Source organism: Aulonocara stuartgranti, assembly GCF_965226115.1.
Source record: "Aulonocara stuartgranti genome assembly, chromosome: 1".
NCBI classification, from domain to species: Eukaryota; Metazoa; Chordata; class Actinopteri; order Cichliformes; family Cichlidae; genus Aulonocara; species Aulonocara stuartgranti.
This window is the reverse complement of record NC_138939.1, coordinates 6027875-6052028: the sequence shown is the minus strand read 5'-3', so window position 1 is coordinate 6052028 and position 24154 is coordinate 6027875. Positions and strand designations below refer to the sequence as shown.

The 24154-nt window shown below is 38.1% G+C and overlaps 1 protein-coding gene across 2 annotated transcripts in view; it reads right to left on the bottom strand.

Moving 5' to 3' along the window:
- The window catches only part of itfg1 (integrin alpha FG-GAP repeat containing 1), a 155388-nt gene that overhangs the window by 81145 nt on the left and 50089 nt on the right, over positions 1 to 24154 (bottom strand). For both annotated transcript variants that reach the window (XM_082526686.1, XM_082526687.1), the window contains exon 10: positions 12206 to 12357. In XM_082526686.1, the coding sequence (XP_082382812.1) occupies positions 12206 to 12357 (152 nt within the window). The remainder of the gene's footprint in view (positions 1 to 12205; positions 12358 to 24154) is intronic.

Genomic DNA, 24154 nt, shown 5'->3' with positions numbered 1-24154 from the left:
GTTTCCACTCTGGTATTAACAACAAAAACCGAGAGACAAATGCAGCTACCCTGCTTCCAACATACAGAGTAAGATGGATTTTAAATGGCATTGCCTAGCAACAGCCTGCTAAGCTCTTGGCAGCTGCTTAGTCGTGGTGCATACTGATAGATAGAAACAGAGAGCCTAACACACACACACACACACACACACACACACACACACACACACACACACACACACACACACACACACACATATATATACAGACAGCAACAGTAAAACTTAATGTGATGGAACTCATCAAGGCATCAACAAGGTGAAGAGCAGTGAGCTTTGTATAAGCAAAAGGATTAATTGCTGCTCTGCTTTATGTGAGTGGGCAAATGAATGCGATGCTATACTGACTTGAACTTTAAGTTTAACATATTTAATTAAAATTCAGCACGGACACTAAAAATACATTATTTACATTTAATTGCAAAAAAAATATTAAGAATCAAATTTTTATTTGGCCATGCTTAGTGATGCAATAAAGTACTCATAAAACTGTGCAAACATTGGTTTAAGTGTTGAGTGTGACTCTGACCAGTTTGCAGGTACATGATGCCCCATAACTACAAGTAGAAAGTTTTTTCACATCAAGAAGAGAAAAACAAGCTGACAGCAAGCCAAGATAAACAAATGTCTGGGAGCTCGGCTCATTATAATTAAAGTAACTGAAATGATGACTTTGCAAAGGGAGAATCTTTCAACCAGCATTGTAAGTTTTTGTTTGAAAAAGTCATTCTGTCATTTTCAAAAACAATCATTTATCTCTGACTGTTGGATATACATTAGCTTGGCAATAGGAAATGCCAGACTCTGCATTAATCTACAGTTATCTAGACATAGGAAGCACATGCTAAAAAACAAAATATGCAGGCTGAACCATTATTAATTGAATGAGAAAAGGCTTTGCTAGGGAAAAAAATAGCTAAAGGACAGTGAAGCATTTGACACTACGGAAAGAGTAAGCACAGAAACGAGACAGAAGCAATTCCAAAAACTTTACAGAGAGACAGGTATGTGTTAGACAGATGTGTGGTTAAAGCTTTTCTACAGAAGCACAAAGAAATAAACAAGATTGAGAGGCCTTAAAAAGAAAGGATGAAAGACTGACACAGCCATCAACAACTTGCACAAGAGTAGTCAGAAGTGGTTTTAATGAAAGACTTGCACCCAAAGAGCCTTTTCTCTTTCTCCCTTTCTCTGTGCAAAAAAACTCATGACATAGAAATGCACAGAAAAAAGAAGTGGGGTGTGAAAAATGGCAGCAGGTGCTTTGAACTGACAAGTCAAAATCTGAAACATCTGCCCTCACAGAAGACGGTTTATATGCTAAGGTGCCTACAAGACAGAGTGTCTGCAGGCAATGCTGAAGGATCAGACTCGTTTCTGGCAAGTTTGGGACTTTAATTCTGAAAAACTTTATTGAGGATTTTGTCAGAATGAAGAGACTCACAAATGTTCAGAAGAACATTTGGAAGTCATTTTCCACCAGGATGAGGACCCCAAGCATAACGGAAGCCATCTTCAACAAAAAGTGCTGTGGCCACAAGATATTGTGATAACATGAATCCAGGGAATAAATGTTAGGAATAAACTCTGTGTCAAGGACCCTGAAAAGTTTTACAAGCTGTGCAAGTGCACCTGGTATTGGTGGTGTTTTAAAAGCAATGAGTGATTTATCTTTGATTTATCTTTTTTCTGTTGAAGTTAACTGATAAAGAGAAACTAAACTAAAAGACTGCACAAAAGACAAATTATCCCACTTAGCAACTACCACTGTACTTAATATCTTGGCATGTAATTGAAGATAATTTAATCGGTGTAATCTATAAATGGCTAGCAGATTTTATTTGGAAACTGTCAGTTTAAAGTCCTTCACTCTGCCCTGAATGTGAAGGATTCAGGCTGTGAAGCACCTCTTGCTGACAGCCTGTGAAGCTAAAGGTAGTTCAAGTAGCTTGAGTATAGAGTTGTCAACACTTTTACACTGGCTTTGTATATTTTGCAAGAATCTAGTATTAATATCAGAAGAGGACATTTCCTTCTAATATAAAGAAAGACTTGCAATTCATTACAATTAGCTAGAAATTGACAGAGATGGTAAATTTTATAATGAAAAAAAGAAAACAGCCAATTTATCTGATTCTTGTCATGTAGAAACAAGATAATTATATTTCATAATTGTTGCTGAATCAAGAATGTACTTATAATTTGTTTATTTGTTTTTTCTTCTCTCATAAAACACGTGTTTATTGCAGAGTGAGACAGAATTGATAACACAATAAGGTATTTTGTGACTGTAGTTAGGAACAACCTCAAGCAGAGGTTAACTACATTATTCTATTACACTCATTGACCTATAGCCTGAAGAGGTTTACACACATGTGTGTCTGAGTGTGTGTCTTGCAGATTTGCTACACATCCTCAAGGCTTATCCTTTCCCATTGTTGATTTCCTCAGCTTTGCAAAGATTATTATGACATCTGAACGTGCATCTTCATAGACAATATCAGTTTTAAATAAAACTATCTGCAATCAGCAGTAACAAGTACTAAGGTGGTGTGTAGGACACTGTGAAGTGCTCTCATATAGTGTTTGAGGTACAACAGAAATCACTTAAGTTTAGCTGCCTCTGTCTGTGACCTCATTTCATATTCCAGAAATAGCTCCCTCTCACCTCACACTGCTACATCGCATGGGTACATGGGACATGTACACACAGACACAGACAGACACTCACACGCACACAGCTATGTAATGCAGCCCAGTGGAAGGTGCAGTGTGACATGCAACAGGGGGGGCTCTTATAAAACCGAGGAGGAACATTTTAACATCAAACACTCGAGGCCAGCAGGACGCAGCGTCTCGTTGAGGGTCGCAAATCGAGGGTCGAATGGAGATCATATGTGCGTCTTCCTGTGAATGCGAAGCCTACTTGAGTACAGAGAGGCAGTGGGGTACTGGTTGATCTGCTTCACTATTGTTGTGTCTATGAAAGTAGCGTGGTCTAACGAAAAGCGGCACTATCTGATTCAAGGAATCAGCATTTTAGCTCCAGTTGTCACAGTAAAAGGTTGTAAAAATGTGCAGGATGTCTGCTCTTCACTGGCATCATTGCATTACTTGCTAAATTTAAGTATGGGGAATGGAAGTTATACAGATTTTGTGTTGATATGGTAAGGGATCTTTCTGCTTTGTTTGTCTAATGTTAAGTTTCAGTAGCTTCATGCCATGCTTCATCAATAATGTCCTAAAAGCTTTTGTACACAACCGAAAATGAATCTATATTTTTCCTGAGCAAAGTGGAGAGCAAGATGCTTCAAGGTAAAATTAGTTAACTGAGGCAAATGGCTTAATAAAACAAATTAAACGCTGGAAACTGCTGTCCAGTTTGGGGTTTAAGCAGCTGCCTGGATGATTAGAGGCAAGAAAAAAAAACACCTACACAAGCAGTTCTTTTTCCCGCAGTAAATTATGACCAACTGGATAGAAACATATAATTTGTGTGAAAGTGAAAATATTTTTCAAGTTATACCCTACTATCAAATGGTGAAAAGGCAATTAGGAAAGAAAGCAACAAAGAAATATTATTCCCAACTTTCTATTTGAATTCTATAGTTTAGAGCAGAAAGGATTTTCACAAGCTGCCACTGATATATTCTGATGACTGCTTTCCCTAAGCAACATCTGTACAGGCTGACAACTGACTGCAATCACTGAGGTGGAGTTATTATTCATGTAGGAAGCTCTCATTCCTGCCTTCCTTTCTTTATACAGCATCTTCCACAGACTTTACAATCTTTCTCATCGAGTTGGCAAAACAAATACACATTTTTTTCCTCCATCTCTGTCTCTCCATGGCACACAAACACTGCACATACACATTCGTACTCATGCTCAATCCCTGAGAGGGCCCTAAAGCCTTAATAAGTAAGATTTAATTAGTTTTCAAAGTATATGGGTGAGCAAAGAAGGGGCTATTATCTTTATGCTTAACAGCAGCAGTTGTGTGTTCCCATGGAGAGAGCATCTCTGGTGGCATTCAGTAAAACACTATGGCTTTGATGTACAAAATGAGGAAAAGAGAAAAAAGCCCAAAGGAACGTGTAAAGGCTGATTGCTCTCCTGTGTCTGTGTATGAGAGAGCAGGCATATGGTCATTAATTTGCTTTGACTCATCAAATGCATAAAATACCTGCATAAAAATAGGAATTTATCACAGCAATCAGCACATTACTGACTTTGTATACAATCTATACTCAGTGTATAAATTCTTACACTAACTTGCCATTTAAGAACGTCCCACGATTTCATCTGGAAAAAGGTACCAGGAAACATGAGTGTACTGTAAAGAGAAGCTGGTTTTTGAAAGATGGCATCCTATTCTGTGTTTTAGAGATGCCCAAAAAACCAAATAACTGTGGACCCATCTGTGGGTAGCACAAAGAAGACAATGTAGTTTGTTATCCTTTAGTCATTCCTTCATAAGACAAGAGAAGAAAGAAATGATGTTTTTTCTTTGTCAGGATGATGTGGGAAATCCAAGAGGCATACAATATGCACACAACCCCATCACAAGATGTTGTTAGACTCATTGTGTTGCTTGTTAGTCTATATTTTTCTCGCTCTCACGAATACATGGAAAATCGTTTTCAGGACAGTAAATATTCCATTTACTGGTAGAAAATTACCTACAATTAAACAGCAAAAGTTCCCTTTCACAGTAGTGGTTCTTAACTTTTTAACATTCAACTTGCTGACAGCGCTATGGCATCATCCTGCCCTCTGTCCTCTACCCTCTGCAGCTGATGGGGAGAAACAAGTTGTATGTCTATAGTACGGTACAGACCAGCTCTTTACCCTCTTGAGGATACTTCATGTGGCATGGGAGTGTGCCCAACTAGTTTACGTGTGTTTTGTGGACTTGGAGACTGCGTCCCTCAGAGTGATGGGTGCTCACGGAGTATAGGGTGTCTGGCCCGTTGCTACATGCCATTCTATCCTTATACAACCGTTGCAAGAACTAGGTCTGTATAGCCGGCAATAAGTCTGATTCATTCTCAGTGGATGCTGGACTTAGCCGGGGCTGTCCTTTGTCACCAATTCTGGTCATAATTGTCATAGACAGAATTTCTTGGCATAGCCAAGTGACGGAAGGCTTCCACTTGGACAGTGTGTGAATCTCGTCTCTGTTTTACGCAAATGATGTGGCTCTGATGCCTTTATCAGTTGAGGTGTTTCGGGTATCTGACCAAGATGCCTCCTGTGCGAGGTCTACCAGGCATGTCCCACCAGGAGGATGCCTTGGTGTTTTACCAGACAAGCTGGAGGAGGTGGCCAGCAGGAGGGAGTTCTGGGCTTCTCTGCTTAGGCTGCTGCCCCCAAGACCAGGCTCCAGATAAACAGAAGAAAATGGATGGAATTAATTTTGGAAAAATTTGGATTTTTTTTTAAAGAATTGTGGCTTGATGCTAGGACCAGTGCTTCACAGCACGAGGGACCTGAGTTTCAACCCAGACAGGGCTCTTGTGTGTGAAATTTCACCTGGGAGCTGCTGACATTGAAGGACATTCTAGGTTATGCTTTTAGCCCCCCATGGCACACACTCAACAGAGACTGCATGAAAACTTAGTGCACTATTAAACGTAACGGCTTTGGCCTGAAGTTTCTCTCATTTAGGTTGTATTCTGGTTCCAGCTCTCCTGAGACCCTGAACTAGATAAGCTGTTAGGATAATAAATGGGTGGAGGATTGTGCATTAACACTCTCATGTGAACCTCCTGATACCTTCACATTTAGAACAGTAGGACTAGACTGATTTATTTGCAAAGTATAGGGAGAAATCTACAACAAATTCAATTTTCGCAATTAAAAGTGGTCTTATCGACTTCATAGAATTCACTTTTGGACAAACCAAAAACTAATTTATTAATGGGGCCACCTTTTCCAAAAGCAGTCACAGTGTTTCTGTGTGCAAAAGATAGCATTTAGCTCAAAAAGCCTTCTGCTGGTTTTAGACGTCTGATGAGTCGTTTTTTTGTTGTTGTTTTTTTTTATACTCCGGCAGCTGGTCAGAGCTAAAAGATCAGAAGGAGACAGTTAGTGCTGCTAACTGCTGCCCACGCCACACTCTGCTCTCTAATAGAAACACCAAACAAAAACACTCCACATAGTTCATTATCAGAGAAGAGTTTAGCCCTTTTTCAAAAGCACACTATAGTGGGAGATCTGACTGGTATTAACATGTCTACACATTAATGTCCTCTAAATGTTGACACAGGCAAACAAAAGCTAAATTCAGAGAGATCAGCAGATGTTTGGAGATTCTGTTTATCTAAAAAACATTTCTGACTCCAATTTGGGGGAAAAACAATTAATGTTATTCTAAACAGAAGGCTGATTAGACATTTAAAATAATGACCATATTTTCTTGGGAGTAAATAACAGTTGGCAAAACAAAAGCAAAAAAAATAAAATAAAAATCTCTCTACTGAGTCAAAAATGGTATATACCTTTATTATTGGCAAACCATGCCCTGAATCTCAAAAAGTATGTGGGTAAGGAAAAACTATGCCCGACTAAATGAAACCACCAACCACCAGCAGTTTATATATTGCTAAGTAAAGAAACTGTGAAAGGGATTCATAATATTTTTGTTTCTAGCTCAGTGGCAGTAAAAAGACAACCCAGAATCAAGAAAACACAATAAGGTACCCTCCAAAAATTATATATATTACTAATTATTAATATGCTATCTGGTTGATTTATAGTCAATAGGAAGCAATACATACTAATTTCTAGGTCCTCGGAATAAATCAATTTCTGCATTGGGACCCATCTCTGAAGTCTCCGAGGAAGGGTGGGAGCTTGTCACTGCTGTGGCGTGTTAGTGCTCGCTGACTCATACACCTTGAAAATGGTTGTTCTGAACATTTTATATGATGAGTGACAGGGGTGGAAAGGCTGGAATATTGCTTAGAAGCATGCTGATACAGCCCAAGGCACAACACAGAGAAATATTCATGCTGGAGAGATAAAATAGAGAAAATAGTCATACTGCAAATATCGTATTTGCTTTGTAGCATTTATTTTTTATCTGAGAAGGTAAACAGTGGACAGCACTTGGACTTAATGGGTATTAAATTATTATCTCTGTGTATATGAGAGTGCAATGATGATGTAGGCCCATTTTAATCCATTGGTCTGATTTCACTTGCAGTTATCCGCTGAAGTTAAAGGTTATGGTGACGGAGGTTTGGGAAAGCCTCAGAATTGCAGGAGCAAAGATCTGACTGAAAGTGAGGTTTCATCTAGAAGGTCATCTGGCTGTTTTCAATTACTTGAGACGCACATGCTGATGTGCACGCTGGAGACACACTTGTAATTATCTCCAAGTTGCTTCAGGCAGATTACACTTTAAAGCTGACCTTTGCACATTTTATTCAGTCTATGAATGTGATACAGTTGAGGGTGGGTGATTACAGCTACGGATAATCCCAGTCTGTGAGGGCTGTGGCTGACACAAACAGTCTTACACTCTGCATACAAAAGCAGTTTAAGAGTGGTTCATATTTTGTGTTATACCTAGAAAGTAAAGCCATTTACTGGTTTATCTAACTGCACTCTGTAGCAGCTTGTGGCAAATTCTCTTTAAATAGGCATCTTCTGAAGCTTTGACACTTTCAAAGTCACACTAATGATGGTAGTACAATATACTAAGTTTGTTCTTAGTATATTGTACTACTGTACTATGTGTCCAATTTACTTGCATAACAACTTATCACAACTTTGGGTGATCAGGACCTACATTGGTTTTTAGAGAAACAGTAGATCTTTCAAAATAATTCAAAATAAAACAAAACAATACCTTTATTACTATCTTAATAAAATTAGATGTAATTAGATTAACTGTTGCATAAAGTGAATGTTCCCAACCCACATGCAGGGTTTATATCTGTAAACATGTAAAAGGTTCATAAATCATTATGCTTTTGTCAACGTGACATCTCTAACACTACTTAGTCTATGAATGGTGAACCTCAAATGACTAAAGTGCAATTAATAACTGCTTTTTTTATTTTATTATTTTTTATTCGAAGCCGTAACAGAAAATGGGCCATGTAAGTTTGTGAATAAATCATACAGCTCTACAAGCTGCTTCATGCCTGGAAACAAGAAGAAGAATCTGCTACATGTAAACTGCACAGTGACATACTCTGTCATCTATGCCAGAAAAGGAGATATTTTATCATGAGGATTCTGGTAGAAAGTTTCTTGCATGTGTAAAAGGCAACACAGGGAAAAGGTCATGTCTTTTACTTTCACACTACGTTTCTTTCACTGAGACCGCATTGCTCTCTCTCTCGGTCTTGCTTCCCATCTCAGTCAGCATCCCAAACTTTCTGGCAATCACTGAAATGCCTATAAAATTTCTTTTCAGCAGGAAGCAACAGCCTTGTACTCTTTGTTGTGATGTTCATCTGTGTGAGCATGTAACAGTGTGCACGAGACAGAGCAAGAGTGACAGAGAGAAAGAGTCTGGAGGGACCATCTGTCCTGTGACCTGGACATAACGTAGACCAGGAGGAGTGCAGCTCTGGGAACTGCCGATAGACATTAAACTGCACAAAGATAAAAACCTAAACACGTGGCACAGATATGAAGACACAAACACACACAGTGACAGTGTCTTGGAATTCATAATGCATCCATCTCTTTCGCTTATCCAGTTCAGGATGGTGGTGGTGGGTGGCTGTAGATGAGAGGTGGGGTACACCAAGCTGCCATTCTATTGCTGGGCTAACACAGAAAAACAGACAACCATTCACACTCACATTCACACCTATGGCTGATTTAGAATACCAGTTAACCTAACATGCATGCATTTGGACTCTGGTAGAAGCTGGCTAACCTATGAACATGCAAACTATACACAGAAAGGCTCCAGCTGGCTGGGGAATAGAACTCATAATGACTGCTTCGCAAAGAAATCTGTAATTATTATTAGTAATAGTATTGAGAAAAAGTATTACTAGAGGATAATTCTAGTTTTATGCTGATATAAAGTTTCTTACCCTGAAATGGTAGGTGATGCAACTGATGCCTTTGACAGCAGTGACAACAGCTTTTTAAAGTGAAAAGGCTGGATAGTAGGTTACCTACATTGCTTACAACCTAAAATTTAAATTAAGCATACAAAAAATTAATTTAAAAGTGACTCCTCCTTGAGATTTATTGGGTTTGCCAACTTTCTGCTGAGCAAAATCTATTCTTAATATCTTCAGCTATTACACATAGAGAAACATAAATTCTAATTCATAGAACTGTAGTGTCATGAATGACTTGAAATGTCTAAGAGCTTAGCAGTCTGAATGACATCAAGAGCAAACAAACTCTGAAATCATCTTAGGGTCAATCCTACAGCCATCACAAACAGTAGAACTACATGGTACTTAAGTATATTGTCACACTGGCTTTCAAGATCATTCATTTCCCAAAATTCCCTATTAGCAGGTCTGAGGTCTTAAAATAGGAGGAAAAAAGAACAGCAGAATCAATAATTAAGCATTAATAAGATAAGAAACATATCATTCTAAAGCAGTATAAACAACTTGGTTTTTTTTAAGCTTGAGTAGTAAGAGAAAATGGCCTCATTCATACTAAATGACCTTCCAACTCTCAATTTATTCCTTCTGCTGCCTCCATCTGCTCATTGTTCCATTCATTTCACTCATCTCACACCCTCTCTTCTTTTGTTCTCCTATTTTGAACACTTAAATCAACATTCATTTTCCTGCGAGGAGGAGTGACGCGGACTGGCAGGACTTTCATCTGAAAAGCTGCTATAAATACCCAGTTGAACGAGAAGAGATGGAGAGATGAGAGAGAAAAGAGAGAGGCGGAGGGGGAGTGGGACTTGAAATAGACTAGTTGTGGGCATTACAAATATTTGGTTAGATGAGAGCATCTGAGTGGAAAGAATTTACAGAGACAGCAACGCCCGATGCAGGTTGGACTTCAGAGCGCTGCTGAATCCAAAGCAGACGAGGAGGTTGGTGGTATTTCATAAAGTATGTGAACAAAAACAGCTACATCTGATCTGTCAAGGCTATCCTCTGAAACCTCGTACCTTTTACTCAAAAGAAGTAATTCAGACCAGAGTTGTGGGAGAATGGTTGTGTATAGGCCTATAGTCTAAGCATGATATAGAATTTACTAATCAAGCCACTGGCACTGTTATGCTAATCTTCTAAGGTTTGTGGTAGCTGAAAGAGATCTAAAAAAATCTAAAAAGGCATCTAAAAAATTCTCTAACCTTTTTTTTCTCTCTTTATCCTGCTCTGTTTTCATTAGTTTATAACGTCATTTGAAAAGTTAGCTGGAGCAGACTATACTATATTGGTAAAGTGTACTGCAATAATGTCCCTGACCCAGTAGAGGATTACAAAGTTCAGGCTTCAGATGAGAGCGAAATGGAAAAAGGACGAGAGGACGGGAGACACCATTGCTTTTTGTGATTAGAGCTTTTGAGAAATAAGCCATTTGTAGATGAGGGTGAATGCAAAGAGTTAAGCCCAGCAGAACTTACTGATAATTATACAGAAAAATAGAGTTCAAATGTGTCTTTTGAAGCTCTTACCCAACGTCTTACTACTTCTGACAAACACAGCAATCAGTATGCATAGATAATCGCAGCCTTGACCTCTTCAGCTATCTTATCATCATCTCTGAGGCAAGATAATCCACAACAAACATGTCCTTCAATAAACACATACTCCTTACTCCCAGTGGTTGTGGTGCTTGCATTTTAACGCATGCAGCAATGATTTTTAAAGACTAGGCTTATCAGTCACAACGTCCATAAGCTGAAGAACAAACTCACCTTAGTCGCCTTCCTTCCAGCCTGTGCTCAGTAACACTTCTTCATTAAATTATGATGTCATACATTCTTTCAATATTAAATAGATTTGGTTAATGCTACAGTCACACCAGGGGGGGGAAATGCAGACTAACATAGGTGCCTGCATTTTATATATGAATATAACCAGAATACATCCAACTGCACGGCCCCGAGATTGAGCGTGCAACACTGTCAACCTCTGGATGACCAGTTTGCCATTGCACCACCTGAAATTGGTCACCATATGTGAATGCATTGAACATGTTAGAAGTGACCGTGCTTGAGGAAGAGAGCTGTTCTGGAAGTCTACTGTGAACAGGATTGCAGGTCTATTTCTGAATACCTTGTACACTGCAAATATATAGTTTTCTGCCTTTGAGCACTAGGATGAAAATGTGTTGCCCAAATTAACTGCCTTTGTGAAAATGTAAATTAATAAGAAATAAATGCTGCTATATTATCCCTCCTGTCCCTTGTGGGTGACTGTTGCTTTTGTAAAAAAACATTTTTTTTAAATGTCATAATGGATAGTGCTATACTGTCAGGCATATACCCCCACCCCCACCATGAGAATGCGTCATTTGCAAGTACACTAATTTCACAGTAAATTAATGAGTAAATTCATCCACCGTGTGGCATCTTTAAGAAAAGAAAGAAAAATACATTTATAGTTTTGAAAGCTAAACAAATTTGCATAAGCCATTTAATTATGCATCTTGAGTTATTAGTTTCCAATCAATTCAAATTTATGGTGCTGCTGGAATACTATAGTTAGTATAATCTCATCAAATGTAGGATGCTACACAACAAATTCAAATGTGGTTAATAAATGAAGCAAACTCAGAGGTTTCCATGAAATCTGAGAGTCTCATGATATTAATGTCAAGAAACTAGAGTAATCACTATGCAAACAAGGTTTGTACGTAGCTGCACTACATGCTGTAGGCTCCTCCTGGACCTGTGCATACTGACAGTTTATTCCTCTGCACTGATGGCTCATGAAGTGAATGATGGGAGTCAAACATTAGCTGGATTGGAGTTCGGGGACCTACTTGACAAATTTCCAAGGACCCTCTGCCAAGTGAGGATTAGCTTCATTCTCACATGAAATTATTTTTTTCAAGACACGATCTTATACAAGGATCTTGGAGGAACTTGAAAATTATATCTACATATCTCACCCTCGCACAAGTAGGTTTATTACAGAACAAAACCTGCAAATATGCACACATATGAGGAGTTATTAAATGGAGCTCAGGTGTGCTTTGTTCCTACCTTCCACTTTTGTTTTGGAGGACTACCAGGGCATCAGGGAACCCATCCAGGTTGTAGTCCCCAAGGTGAAGGGCTGGGGGTTGACTCGAGTTATCTGGCACAAAGCCCCAGACAGTTTCTTTCCGCTTGAAATCTGAGAGAACTGGTATCCACTGCAAAAACAAGTCCCCCAACAGTTAGTCATCAATCACAGTCATACCAGTGATACGTTACTGGAACCTTTAACAATCAAGAACAACAAGAATACAAAGAGAAAGGTAAACAAATGAGCCTGGTAGAGAAAAAACGTTTGTGTATATTTATCTTTCTCAAAGAAAACCGGAGATTATAACTCTTGAACAGTGTTCAGAAATCTGATATATATTAAATAAATACAGTAATAAAATCATGAATATTTAAAGTTGAATTTACATGAAAGAAACAAATTTTACATATTCTGTTAATCATAAATGACTTGGTTAAATTACCTGTCTGGAGTGGTTGTTATATGAGTTTAACCTAATTTCTTGTGGAATCTTTTATTTGCATTTCAGGTATTATTTGTACTTTAACTGCATCACAAGTTACAGATCCCTTTGCCCACACAGTGTATACACCTACACATTCATACGGTACGTATGCCAATGTAATGGAATTTTGACAGCAGTAACAAGCTTAAAAAAAAAAAAAAAAACAAGAAAGAAAGAAAGAAAGAAAGAAAGAAAGAAAGAAAGAAGCAATATCAAGCTAATAACAAATGATTGCCTATTTTCAAATGCTTTTATCTCATCCAAATCAGCAGACTAAGAGCAATGGTTCAGGCAACTGACATTAATAGCAATTTTTCTTTTTTTTTCTTAGTGCGATTAGAGCACTCCAATAATACTCAAACCTGATGGTCCAACAGTGGCTAGCTTTAAGAGCATAACAACATTAAGTGTTTCAAAAATGAGTTTCTTTGAAACTTTCAGCAGTAAAGTAAAAAAAAAAAAAAAAAAAAAAACATGACTTAAGTTTAATCCTAAATCTTCTCACCATGTAATAAATCATTCTCTTTCTCCTGCAGGATCTTGAATAAAAACTAAGGCTGCAAAAATACTTGACAAACACTAAGTATTAGAGATGTGAAAAGGAACTTATACATCTCTAACTGGTAGCACTGGAATTTTTGCAACTCTGTAATGTTCAGTGTATTTTCCCAAACGATTTTTAGAATGAACAATGTGACTGAATAAAACAAAATATACAGAAATCAGCCTACATTTCACTTACATACTACATTGAAAACAAAACTGTCACCTATAGGGGAGTTTTAGAATCAGATGTTGTGCATGTGCTCACAGCCCGCAGTCTCGTTTCGATGCAATTTTCTTTACACGTTAAGAGAATAATGAAAGTAGGCCCCCCACCTTAGCAGCATCATTTTTGCAGTTCGAAAACTGACTTACATGACATGTTTGTCCTATTACTGTTCTCCAGTTGCCTACAATGGGAAAAAAATGCTATTGCTTTCCATGTTGCAACAGAAAGGTTTTATTGTCCAAATATTCCTAAACAATTAATTTCAGCAAAGTTGTTACCATGATGGCCGTAATGATCTCTCTGCTGTGATTAGTGCCATTACAGTGAGCTGTTACACAATAGACTCCTGTGAATTACTTACAATTAAAGAGAATGAAGTGTTACACAAAGAAAAGGGGGAGACTATTATCAGCCCAAATTTTCACTTTTATAAACAGAGGTTTATGAGTAACATGTGTTATCAATCAGTGCATGTATTTGACATCAGATGGTCTACAGTTAGCATTAAACTTGGATTTGAGATACTTTGAGATGCCTCGTCCTGATCCCCAATAGGTATAATAAGGCACACCCAACAACCCACAGAGCAGCCATCAATCCATTCATCAATCCTTTTACTGTAAGTTGCTGTAGTTTTACAGATATAAAGGGAGGGGGGAAAAAACCCTTTTAAAAACTGCACTAAACGGGCAGTTTGTATTAATTACATGTGCAGTTTCTAGAGAGGCATAAGAGGGGATGCTAGAGGTTTAAACTATTCATGAATGTTAAACATACACCAGGTGCAGGGGAGAGACACCAGAGATACATTCACCACGACTGCCACTAATGGCTCCTAATACAACCAGTATGTCTCGGAAAAGAAAACCATAGCCTATTTCCAATTAGTTTGAAATCCATCATGAAAATCGTAATCCACGTTTTCTCCAAACCAGCTGTGCACACTACATGATATAGAGGTAACACACGATTGCCTATTCGTAGGCGGGGTAGTGGGCTTAGGTCACGTTAATGATGTGACGCCTCAGTGGCTAAATGCAAAATGAGCATCAGCAATTTGCTTAGAGGGTCCCAGGTTGAAATATCATTTCTTTACTCTTCATTTTCAAAAACAAAGAAAATAAAGAATAGTCATTGGCCAAGTAAAGCCCCCCCCCGCTTCAAGATGCTAACAGAAATCCCAGACAGCATTTAGAAACATGACTAAAACACAGTTATTGGCTTCTCAATTCATACTAAAAAGCCAAAGTGCAGAGCTTGTCTTATTCCCTTTGCTTAATTACTTTTGGTTTGACTCAGCAAATGTAAAGACACAAACTGCCATAACTAAGTACCACAAAATATCTGCATAATTTCAAACAATTGCATTTGGTTAAAATTGGTCGCTTTGCCCCAATAAATGCTTAAATATTATTTAAATCATCATTTTGTTTTATTTGGAAGCCAATTAAAGATACTTAACCACTTTAGCGCATATCATGCAGAATATTTTTATCGTGAAGGTAGTTGCTTTTAATATCACGTTCAAGTTCTAATTTAGTGAAACATTACAGTTGTTTTCATAAATCATGCAAATAATGTGCTTTAATTCCTTAAGCGTACAAGCAGTAACTTGAACTGACTAAATGTAGGCAGAAGATTGTTGAGGTGACAGTAATTATTACTCTTCTACATTCAGATGGAGCATTAAAAGCGAGAGCGTAAAAAAAGAAACTAAAATCTACGTTTCATCTTTTTCTGAAGATAACACCGAACTTGGAGCTTTAATGCAATGGTGCCCAAGTAAGCTATCATTAAATGACTGTTAAGTGATGTTGCGATCCAGCTTAAGAGGCTGACTGCCTGCCATATGGGCGTAAAGCTTGGCCATGATTACTGCCATCCAGAGTGGATGGAAGTGCCAGAGATTGCGGCAGTGCAGCGACTGGCAGAGAGAAGCGAACAGAGAGTAAGACCCACAGAGGCTGCTGCCAGCCTATTTGCGGCCAGTAAACACAATGCTAGACATGGATGGACATAATAGTACACTGTCCCACAAAATCATTCTCATTCGGACACATCCAGAGAGGTGGAACAATTATTCCCCTGTTAACGTAATGCCGGGGGCAAACATGTTAATTTCAGTTATTTACAGTTTTTTACTCAGGGAAGTCACCAATAAGACATCGGGTGGAAAGAAAAGAAATGGGAGAGAAACAAATGAGAAAGAAAGGAGTGAAGATGACAGGCGTGCATATACTTTAGTTTGGATGAATACATGTAGGCCTTGATCTAAAATGACAGACTGTGCTTTAGATAATGACATATTACTGAAACTGGCACTGCTTTATAAATCCAAATGATATTTATTTTCAATCCAAAATCTCTCTCTCCCTCATTTATTGAATTTTTTAAAAAGCTATAAGATGTGGTGGTTAGAATTGTGTACAAGTTTTCCAGACTGATTGGGTTACTAGATTTTCTGATTACATCTTCAATCTTTGCCCTGTAGTCTGCCAGCCGAATTAATTCACAGGTGAATTCTTTCCTCTTGAGTCCTTTGGTCCCTTCTGTGCTCAGTTCTGCTATGACATTCTCTCTCAGGACAGAGCAAGGCCTTTGCTGGCTGCCAGCCTTATCAGCACACCACTGTGCTGCTATAGGCCCTGAAGCAATCATTGTACTGTCTGTTGCTCCTTTCTGACGCTGATTAGAGGAAGTATGAGGAAAAGCATGGAGAATACAAACAGCTTCTACACAACACTGAAGAAAATGCAGACGTGTATTGTGCACTGGGTTAAAGAGTTTAATCTAAGCATTATCGTTATGTGACAGTTGTTGATGGAACTGGCAAAGAAAATTATTAAAAAAATAAAATAAAATAAAGTCAAATAAAGTCTCATAAACAAAAGACACAAAAGTGTTACGATTAAAAACCTGCACTTACTTGCGTGTACACATACAAGAACTTGAATATGAGATAAAAAGATGCTTAATGAAACAGGGGACCAAAATGAAGCCTATCATATTAGTAATTTATTTAGCTGAGTGAAATCAAATGCAAGAAATACATTATCATTATGGTCTCTTATTACATCATTTCCTAAATAGAAAGATAATTTGTGTCTCTCAAACATTACCTAATGACACAGACACGTAATGATCACATTGTGTGAACATATGGCAGAACAAAAGCAGATGATGAAAGACTTAATTGTGGTAAACTGGCAAATGAAGTCATAAAGCAAAAGTGGAAGTCATAAGTTAACTATTTTCCAAGCAAAAACACCAATTCATGGTGTTTGGACACGGCAAAAAGAGGCCGCATTTTCACTCTGTTTTGGTTTTATTGGCCAGCAGTACTGTGTAGGGAATCATGCAAGGCTCAGTGAGGATATTAAAGGTTTCTAGTCTACTTAAATAATTTTTATTTCAGAAGCTGGATGAACAGCCAAACTGACAGAGCAGCTTTTTGAATAAATCATGAAGCAGTTACTCCTTCCTTGTGGCTGCAGAAGTTTTGACATTTAATCACTAAATATAGCAGAGTATTTTAATAATGTCAAGTGTGTGTCTTTATAGATTAATCAGTGGCTCTACAGTGTCCAGTTAAACAGAGAGATACTAAGTCTAAATAACTTGAGCTCGGTTCAAATGTCGACATATTAACATTGAGTGTGAGACTTTGTGTGTGTGTGTCTGCATGCAAATGTGTTAAAGCACAAATCCAAATGACCAAGTTAATGGAGATAGAGACGATGATGGGATTTGTGTGTGAGAGGTAATCTGATACCTTTAATGGTAGTGAAGGGAAGGATCCCGCATACAAATGGCTTTTTTATGAAACAGTGAGAAAACACCATGTTAAGACAGCTTATTATGGTGTTGTGCATGCACACACATGCACATTTACATGCAAAATGTGCATGTATGCAGAAAAGAATAAGAACTAGGAAGGGCACAAACACAGACCCAGACGCAAATTCGCTCTCCTGGCTTTGCTGATGACTAAAGTGAAAAAGCCGCGGCATGCTTGCAGACTCCCATTGATTCAACTTGGCGGAGAGAGCTCCCGCTTCATTAGGCCAAGAAATTAAAATGTGGGCGGCCTGCAGTGGAGGAGGGAGGTGGTGCGGGTTTATGGGGTGATGTGGGGAGGTGCAGTAATACTGACAGACAACAAGGCTGTCCAAGACAAGAAAAAAAAAGGAAACAAAAATCACAAAACAAAAACAAAAAAAAGTGTAGTAAAGCAGTGACTTTTATGCAGCTACTGATATAATGACTATAATGCTCAGCACACTAGAACTGGCATTAAAAGACGGCGTGGGACTGAACAGTACAGAAAAAAATTAAATGTAATCGTGTATTAATGGCTTTGATTATGAGTCTACATGTATGTTATAGCAGTGTTCTAGTAAATGACTCTGTTTAATTTATTAGCACAGAATGGTATTTTGAAAGAAAGCAATAATGTCTATTTTTGGACATTTTAAATAAAAGTTTGGTTTTCCTAGAAACCATAACATCAAAGAAAATACAACAGATGCTATATACAGAACATCCTGTAGTCTCAGATTAGTTACGCATTACAGCTAGAGAGGTTTTCTACTACTAAGTGTAGCGGAAATCAGAAAGGGACACTATTTCTGTAGATGACATCTACATTGCCTGCCTATACAGTAGAACACCTTACACTGATACATCCCTTTTCAGTTTTTAAGGTTTTCTACCCCTTTTTTCTTGTCCGGAAAAAGGCAGTCAGAGTCAGAGCCAGTAACAGAGTGAGACCATATGTCTTTGTGTCAGCTGAGCAGGGTGGGGACCCTGGTACCTGCTGTCAGTGTCACCTCTTTGACCACTAACTGACCGGCTGACTGGGAAGACTGGAAGGAGGCTGTCTGACTCACACTGGCATCCCTTGCAATGCCTGGGCAGCAACAGTAGGCAGCTGGCTTGGCTTTTATGGTGGCGCTTTGTATGTTTTGGGTGTGTTGAAAGATGACAGATGACAGAATCCACAAAACACCATCAGTCACAACACTAATAGCACTGACAGGTGAAGTCACATTGCTGTAACAGCGTGAGGCATACACTGTCATTGTTGTAGCAACATTGTTAGTACAATGCTCTGATAGGAAACTTTAGATTCTGACTTTCATCAGGAATGTTCCTTCAACACATATCTCCCACCTAACCACCATCTGGCATGTAATACTCTTCAGATCACATCACAATCAAATTGCTCATCCATGTAGATACAGTAGAACAAACTCAATCTAGAAAGTGCAACCCTGAAACCACAGGATACACCAGAAGTCCAATGTGCATTCCTCAGTGGGTTACAACTGTTTGTTGGTATGAAGGAGACCTCTATTATGCAAGTGTATTTAGAATTAGCTGACTTGTTTCAAAGAGAAAGAAGTTTGCTGATGGATTAAAAACAATAAAGTACAAGATGAAAACAATTTAAGCTTTGTACAGGACAAATAAAGTATGACAACACTATTGCATGAGCATTACTTTGTGCAAGTGGGATGTCTTTCTATTTGTCGTCACTTTAACATTGAACATTGAACAAAACCATTACAAACATCTTTGATTAGCATACTCCCCACAACTAATCAATTTTCAAATGTTTCTTTCGCCACAGAGTCAGGGGATGTGGCCTGTGGCCTTGACAGCTGCTACTTGAGGTCAGACACTCATTAATGCTCGGTGAAGAGTTTAAATGAATGCTGTGCTCAGTGCCTATGTACCACCAAGGGTCTTTCACAACAGTGTTACAATTCTGTGTTTATTTGCAGTGACGCTATGTACAGTCTATGTGACAACTTATTATAGAAGACTATTTATAGTTTTGCAAAAAAACTCAAAAATAAACATCAGAGACAGGTATTGGTAATAATTATTTCTTCATGGAATTGTTTAAATTGTACTGCATACCCATTTATTCAATTATTATCTGTACTTTTTGGAGCATACTAAAGGAAGCCAGTATGACCCCTTAGACCTCTATAAAATCTCTCACTTTTAAAGAAAAACATAGCCCATGTTGTGTGACTTTAGATATTAAAAAACACCATAATTTAAAAAAGAATATCTTAAGTACAAGAACGTCAATAACAGTCACTGTAAAACATCTGTTATTTTTGAAACGATTGCTCGTCTAAGTTAATATTATGATTACAAAAATCAATCTGTAAAGTAATTTCATCAATGCTTAAGCTATTTAGAACTAACCCTACACTATATGTCAACTCTGCCATTCATATTTTTTACTTTACCCAACTGGAAATGAGGCATGGTATTAAATGCTTACAGAAGCAGTACCACTGCCTAGGAAGTGCTCCCTCATGGTGCAGATTTCCTCTGACATTCAGGAGGCTGTTTTGTCATTTTGTGGTTTGGTTTGTGTTGCTACAATTCGTTTGATAGGTGTGGTACAAAATGAACCAGTTCTCTTTAGTAATAACCTATTGTGTTAAAGAATTTGGTAGGATTAAAGAGGGAAGGTCCAAAGTGAAATAGATGCAGTCAGTATGTGTGTCTGTAAAGACAGGGAATGAAGCAAAGAGAGTGTTGGAAGCCCCCTACGGTTTCTTTCAATATGGTAAACGAAATGCCTGGAGCTGCTGCAGAGGTAGAGACAAAGCTGTGGTGGAGACTGCAGGAAGGAACACAAAAACTGCTGTTTGGAGATGAACCGTTGATACACACTAGTTTTACTCAGTGGGTTTCATCCCATCTCCTCTTTGCCAGTGTACATATCACTCATTTTCTCCATCATTATCGCCCCTCCAGTATCTCACTAAATGGGCCGTTTCCCCTCAAGGTGACAATAACAGGACAACAAAAATCTCTCTTTTACACTTTCTCTTTTTCTTTCAGCTCGCTTTTCTTTACTTTATCTTTCCCACATAACCACAAAACCAACTCTTTTCTTTGATTTCCTTCTATGTTAATCCCTCCTGTAAGGTTTTACGAATCCTTTTCCTTATTTCTAAACTTTTCTTCCTTCATCTCTTCAACCATTTTCCCAGGAGAGGCATCTGCTGACTGTGTGCTTAAAATGGCTGGGAAGCCACTCTAAAGGAGCAACCAGCCACACACATAATGTAGGATCAGGCATAATTATAGCTGGCAGAGCATTTGCACAGCAAATAATGATGAACTGATAAAAATCAACAGAGTCGTGTAGATAAAAATACAAAATGTGTGTTGGCCTCTGTTAAAATACGATATTATGTAGACTGCACATTACTACAGTTCCTTGAAAGCATACAGTTGCAAAGGTTTGGGCACCCATGGGCAAATTCTATATTTACTTAATCTGGAAAGTAAAAAGGATCAAGTACAACCCCTGAAGTGAATGCATATTAAATATCAAGGTTTTCTTCATATGTTAATGCACTGTTCCCTTGTAGTAGATTATTTTTTTAAACAAATGGTAACTATTAATACCCGTCTGCAGTACTTTTGCCCAAAGTAATTCAAAAATGTTGTCAAGATGTTGCTATGTATACTTCATATGTTGATGTATCTGATGAGGTTGATCAGATTTCCTTCTGATTACTTTTCTTTATTTGCACATTATTGTTGTGCAGTAAAACAGTGCAATCATAGCAAGGTATTGCTTTCCTGTTTTGCTGTCCTTTCACATCTTGTTTTGACTTCAGCAGCTCCCCTTAACTACCATTTTATTTTGACATGGCACAATTCCGAATTTTAAGTATCTTTTTATAGTCTTCCAATGCAATGTTGGCTTTGTAGGCATCAGATACCCATGAGATACAGTTACTTTGTGTTCCATACTGCCATAGAAGTGCACGGCAACTCTAAACAACGCTTGTGATTCCATGGAGTTCGCCACAGACTTTCAGAAGGATCCCAGAAACAGCTCCTCTGTGCTATGACAAAACCTATGTACCCAATCTATTTTTGAGCAGAGTAAGACAGCAGGAAGTCAGTAACATAAGTTTCATAGAGCATCCAGTCGATCTTCGAAATAAAACACCCTGGCCAGGTCCTGATGGTAATAAGCAAAAAGCAGAAAAAAGGTTTGCTACACAAGACTTGTTGCGGTTGGTGGTTGTGGTTGTGTTTCATAGAGATGTCCGAGTTGCTTACTGGTGATACCAGGAGAGTTCTGATGTTAGTTAAATCAGCAGCCTTTTACACAATTTTGGAATATTAATTATATTGATGTTTCAGGAAAGACTCATTTTACAATCTGCTTACTGTAGGGAGTGTATTTGTTTCTTTCGCCTTTAAAACTCAACAAAAAAAGTAATTTCTCAGTGTTAATTAAACGTTTACTTATATGTATGAAAGCTTAAAGATATACTCGTTTTCCTGTCACTCCGCTAAACCACTGCCACTCAAAGGAAGAATCCTTTGCCTGTCTCTTTTTTGACAGTGATTACTGTCTCTCAAGCAAATAGCAACACAGAAAACAACATGTGTTCACTTCATCCATCAGTGCAGATAAGTCCTTCTCACGCTACCTTCCCTCCTCTTTCTTCAACACTCCTTCTTTCACTTCCTCCTTCAATCTTTTTTTCCCCCCTTGTGGCTGACAGGCAAACAAAAGACGTCCATGTCCACAGGGAATGCGCATCAGTGTGTATCTGCATGTGTGTCTTTTGTGTGCACATGTGTTTGTGGGGGTGGACACGCAAATAAGCCTGTAATATTTCTATTTTGGACTGGAAATGAAAGTGGAAGCTTGTTCTCTGGTGGCAGAGGAAGGAAGAAAAAGGAGTGAGGCCTCATGCCAAATGGTAGGATGCAACTGAAAAGAATAATTCAAGATGGTACGTAGGTGGTGTTGTGTGTTCATATGAGTGCAAAAACATGTCTGTGCACATATAATAATTTCTGCATGGGTACATTTAATTGGATGGGACAGCATGTTTATGTGCATATCTTTTACTTCGATCTTGTATGGCTCCATAAACACAGTGACATGCAGTCCTTATGTCTTTCTAAGCAAGAGAGCCTCCTGCAGAGAGCCACGTGGGTAATGCATTCCTGAAATAGACTACCATTGTACGGGTAAACACTGCTCTACTTTGCAGCGGAGTGATTGGTGAGGTGAACTTCACTCAGCGTTGCTCATATGTAAAAACACTTCAAATAATCTTTTTAAAAGCAACCTCTTTGGGTTATTACCTTAAGTAGTGTTACACAGATATTCAAGATGTCAGGGGGGGTTAGAGTGAATTTTTGTTTCACTCTAGATGACAATTAAGTGATTATCTAACAGTTACATTTTTAACTAATTAACTAATTGGTTGATTGAGTAATATTTTCCAGTTAAATGGTATCAGAAATATAAATCACTTTAAAACTACAGAGTACTATTTTTTTTTAATATTATGCATTCAACAAAGTTAATGCTTATTTTCTCTAGTTTAATAAATTACTTTTGATTTTCTTTAAATTTCACTTGAGGTCATATACAATATTTGCAAATGTTTTGGGCACCTCATAAATATATATTTTTTTAAAATCAATCATGCAGTATCATCATGGTGGGGTCGGATCTGCCCCCCCAATTCATTTTGGAACAATTATTTTTTTAATGACATCAAAATTGTACTCATGAAAGATAAGCTGCAAGAACAAATTGAAAGTGTCTAAATCCACAGAAGAAAGGTGGTAGGCTATCCGGCATGTGCTGGCTGGGCAATAAAATCTTAAAATTGCAAAAATTATATTTCTGGTGATATATAAAAAAACAAAAAAAATTAGTTTAACATTTTTAGGACTAAGTAAATTAGCGCCTTTAATCATCCCACTTTTTGTATGTGTTATCAGTGAGCAGCAGTCACTGATAACACACAAAAGATTATCTATCAAAACAAGGGATCAGCAGCATTATATTGGATTAGCATTAACCCAGAATTATATCCAGTTAAATGTGAGCACCATAGTAGCCTAGGAAATTTTAACCTCCTAGGACCTGGCGTCCACATATGTGGACATCACATTTTGGGTTATTTAGAATAAAATACTCAATTTTGCTCTACATGGGCCTGATATCCACTTACGAGGACATTATACTGCTTCTGTTGTATCAAACTTTTAAAAAAAATATCCTCATATGTGGCTCTTATTTTTCTTAAAAATAAGGTAAAAAAAAAATCTGGTAATTCTTTGTTTTTTACATTCATTGGGCCCCAATATGCCCAAATATCAAAGAGAAATTAAAAATGCATGTCGTGAAAGAATTCGGGTCTTAGGAGGTTAAGTACCATAAGTGCTTAACACTTACCAATACCAATCACTAAAGAAAATCACCCAGTAAAGCTGCAGAATATTGTGGCATAATAACACTGAAAAATATATTTTTATCCCAGGATGTTACCTAGGATCGACCTTTCTAACCCGCCCCAAGGACTCTAACTAGGAGTTCTCCAGTGATGCTTGGTTGAGTCCTGTTTACTCTTGGGCTGCACACTGGCAGCCGCTAGCAACTCCTTCGCATGTGCTACCATAGCCTGGTTATGCTCAGTGTATTTTCGCCTTAAGTGGAAAACAAGTTTGTCGTTTCCACCTGTAGTGGGAACATCTTTCTTTCATATTTTGCAAAGTATTGTGCTTTGTTGGAGGTTGTTGAAGTAACTCGCTTTTTAGGTACTAAGTCGTCATTGAAGACTTCTTGCAGCTCTTGATCTTAGACTT